The sequence below is a fragment of the Gadus macrocephalus genome, chromosome 19 (assembly GCF_031168955.1).
Source record: "Gadus macrocephalus chromosome 19, ASM3116895v1".
Classification (NCBI taxonomy): domain Eukaryota; kingdom Metazoa; phylum Chordata; class Actinopteri; order Gadiformes; family Gadidae; genus Gadus; species Gadus macrocephalus.
The window spans coordinates 14,738,228-14,740,727 of NC_082400.1; the positions used below are offsets into that span (position 1 = coordinate 14,738,228).

Sequence of the window (2,500 nt, forward strand, 5' to 3'; positions counted from 1 at the left end):
TACATGTGGTTCCTGTTGGTTGTCAGTTGAGGTCATGGGTAGGTAGGGAATTTATTTTATTTTTTCCAGTGGCAGCGAATGATAGGTAGGTTGTTTTCATTTAAAAACGAGAAAATTCGCTCATCCTTGTACAGCATGAAGAGGTGCTTGTACCAAAACGTAATTATAGTTAGCATTTTTTTTTTTTTTTAACTCATAAAATAATTTGGGTCGCACATAAATTGACAGGGTCGGTCGGAAACCGGAACCAAACAATTTTTTTTTTAGGCCTTATTAATCCGTGTATGGTTCGTTCTTTGAATATTCCGATTTAAAACAAAATCAGAAAAACCAAATAACAGAGTCGTTCTTTGGTTTTTTCTGATTTGGTTTTGAAACGGAAAAAGGGCAAAAGGAATAAACAAATAAACCATTTCATTTGTGTTTGATTGTTGGTTTTTTTAAACCCGAAACAGAAAAACAAAAATAGATACATTTGTAGGCTACACCAGAAGGCAGAACGCAGCGAGCGAAGAAAAAAGAGCCTACCACCTAAACCAGCAATAGACTGTCCAATTATATTTAGCCTTAGTTATGGCCGCACTTGAACCATATGGGATTTTATTCGTGAACTATTTGACAATGGAAAGACACACGACGAGATCAGCACCGCTCTAAAGCAATCTGGTGCACCGAAGTGCTCCGTTATGACGGTGAGGAGGTTCAAATCTAGTTTCTTTCTTCTTCTATGTAGCCTATTGTACAAGATGTAGGCTACTTGTCATTTAGATATATTTTAATGTTTTATGACCAGCTAGGTTTCTTAGTAAACAGCCACCTGGAATATCATGGCGATCTTCTCCACGGTCATATCGTCCACTCGCAGACTAAGTCGTCGGCTCCCACGGAAAACAATAAAGCTGGCCATTGTAGAATGCGAGACTCAATGGAAACGTTGAAACGTCTTTATATGTATTTTTTTAAAACCACGTGCCCTTTTCCCGGCATTCATTGTGGTTTTATCTAAATATCACACAAACAAAACAACTGGATTATTCAGTATTCCCGTTTTGATTTAAAAACAGAAAAATGCAGTTTATTTGTTTATTCCTTTTGCCCTTTTTCCGTTTCAAAACCAAATCAGAAAAACCCAAAAACGACTCTGTTATTTGGTTTTCCTAGATGTGTGCTGAATAGATCAGTCTACCAGCCTACCCAGTGGACTGTAGCAAACGTCACACAATCTAGGTGGACACGCCTACCTGTGATGTCATAAGACACACCACAGCTACAATCACACACACACACACACACACACACACACACACACACACACACACACACACACACACACACACACACACACACACACACATAAGGACACACACAAATACACCTTCCTAAAAACACACACATGGACATAATCACACACACACAAACATACCTTCAAACACACACACACACACACAAACAGAAATAATGACACAAACACACACATAATGACACACACACACTCACCTCCACATGTGCGTGCTGAGGTGTCTCTCCACCGCGGTGTGGAGCGCCCGGCGCACACGGTCCCAGCGGCGGTCGAACACGAAGTGGCCTCGACCCACAGGCCTGCTGCCGAACCGGCAGCACTGAGGGGGGGGGAGGGAGGGGGGGTGAGAGAGAGGGGGAGAGAGAGAGAGAGAGAGAGAGAGAGAGAGAGAGAGAGAGAGAGAGAGAGAGAGAGAGATGAGAGAGAGAGAGAGAGAGAGAGAGAGAGAGAGAGAGAGAGAGAGAGAGAGAGAGAGAGAGAGAGAGAGAGAGAGAGAGAGAGAGAGCGAGAGAGAGAGAGAGAGAGAGAGAGAGAGAGAGAGAGAGAGAGAGAGAGAGAGAGAGAGAGAGAGAGAGAGAGAGAGCGAGAGCGAGAGCGAGAGAGAGAGAGAGAGAGAGAGAGAGATGAGAAGAAAACCAGGGGCAGTATGGGTAATCGATGGCGGCAGCATCAATATAAAGCTCGGGTAAATAAGGCCCAATGCCGTCCATTCATAATGAAGAGCATCGCACACTCCAGCACGGAGCGTGTCTGATTTGATAATTCCCACAGTCTAACTTGCATCCACTGGAATGTGGTAATAAATCCATCAACTCCAGTGCCTCAGTGACTCAGACACCATGTGTCAAAGTACAAGATACGCCAAACAGAAACAAACACAATGCACGCTGAAAAGGCAGACGCAAAGGTTTTGTTTTCCCACGTGCATTTGATACAATTCAGACGATTTAAAGAACCACCTGAAGTGCCACATGAATGTGCCACAGAAACACAACAAAACAGTCGTTGCTTCAATTCACCTTAGCGTAACTCCACACACTCTTTGTGAGGTCCTTTGTGGGGACTTGAGGGAGGTCCCCACAAAGAGGGTTAGGGTTACCTCACAAAAAGTGTGTGAAGTTATGCTAAGGTTACAAAACCACTAGTCACAACATCAGTTGTTGCTTAAAGATAGCTAGTGAATTTGGATAGATGCTAATA

General features: G+C 43.3%; 1 protein-coding gene across 1 annotated transcript in view; it reads right to left on the reverse strand.

The window, feature by feature from the left end:
• Window positions 1-2,500, reverse strand: part of atxn7l1 (ataxin 7-like 1) — a 29,066-nt gene that overhangs the window by 8,705 nt on the left and 17,861 nt on the right. The window contains 1 exon segment of the mRNA XM_060039109.1: window positions 1,498-1,619. Within this exon segment, the coding sequence (XP_059895092.1) occupies window positions 1,498-1,619 (122 nt within the window).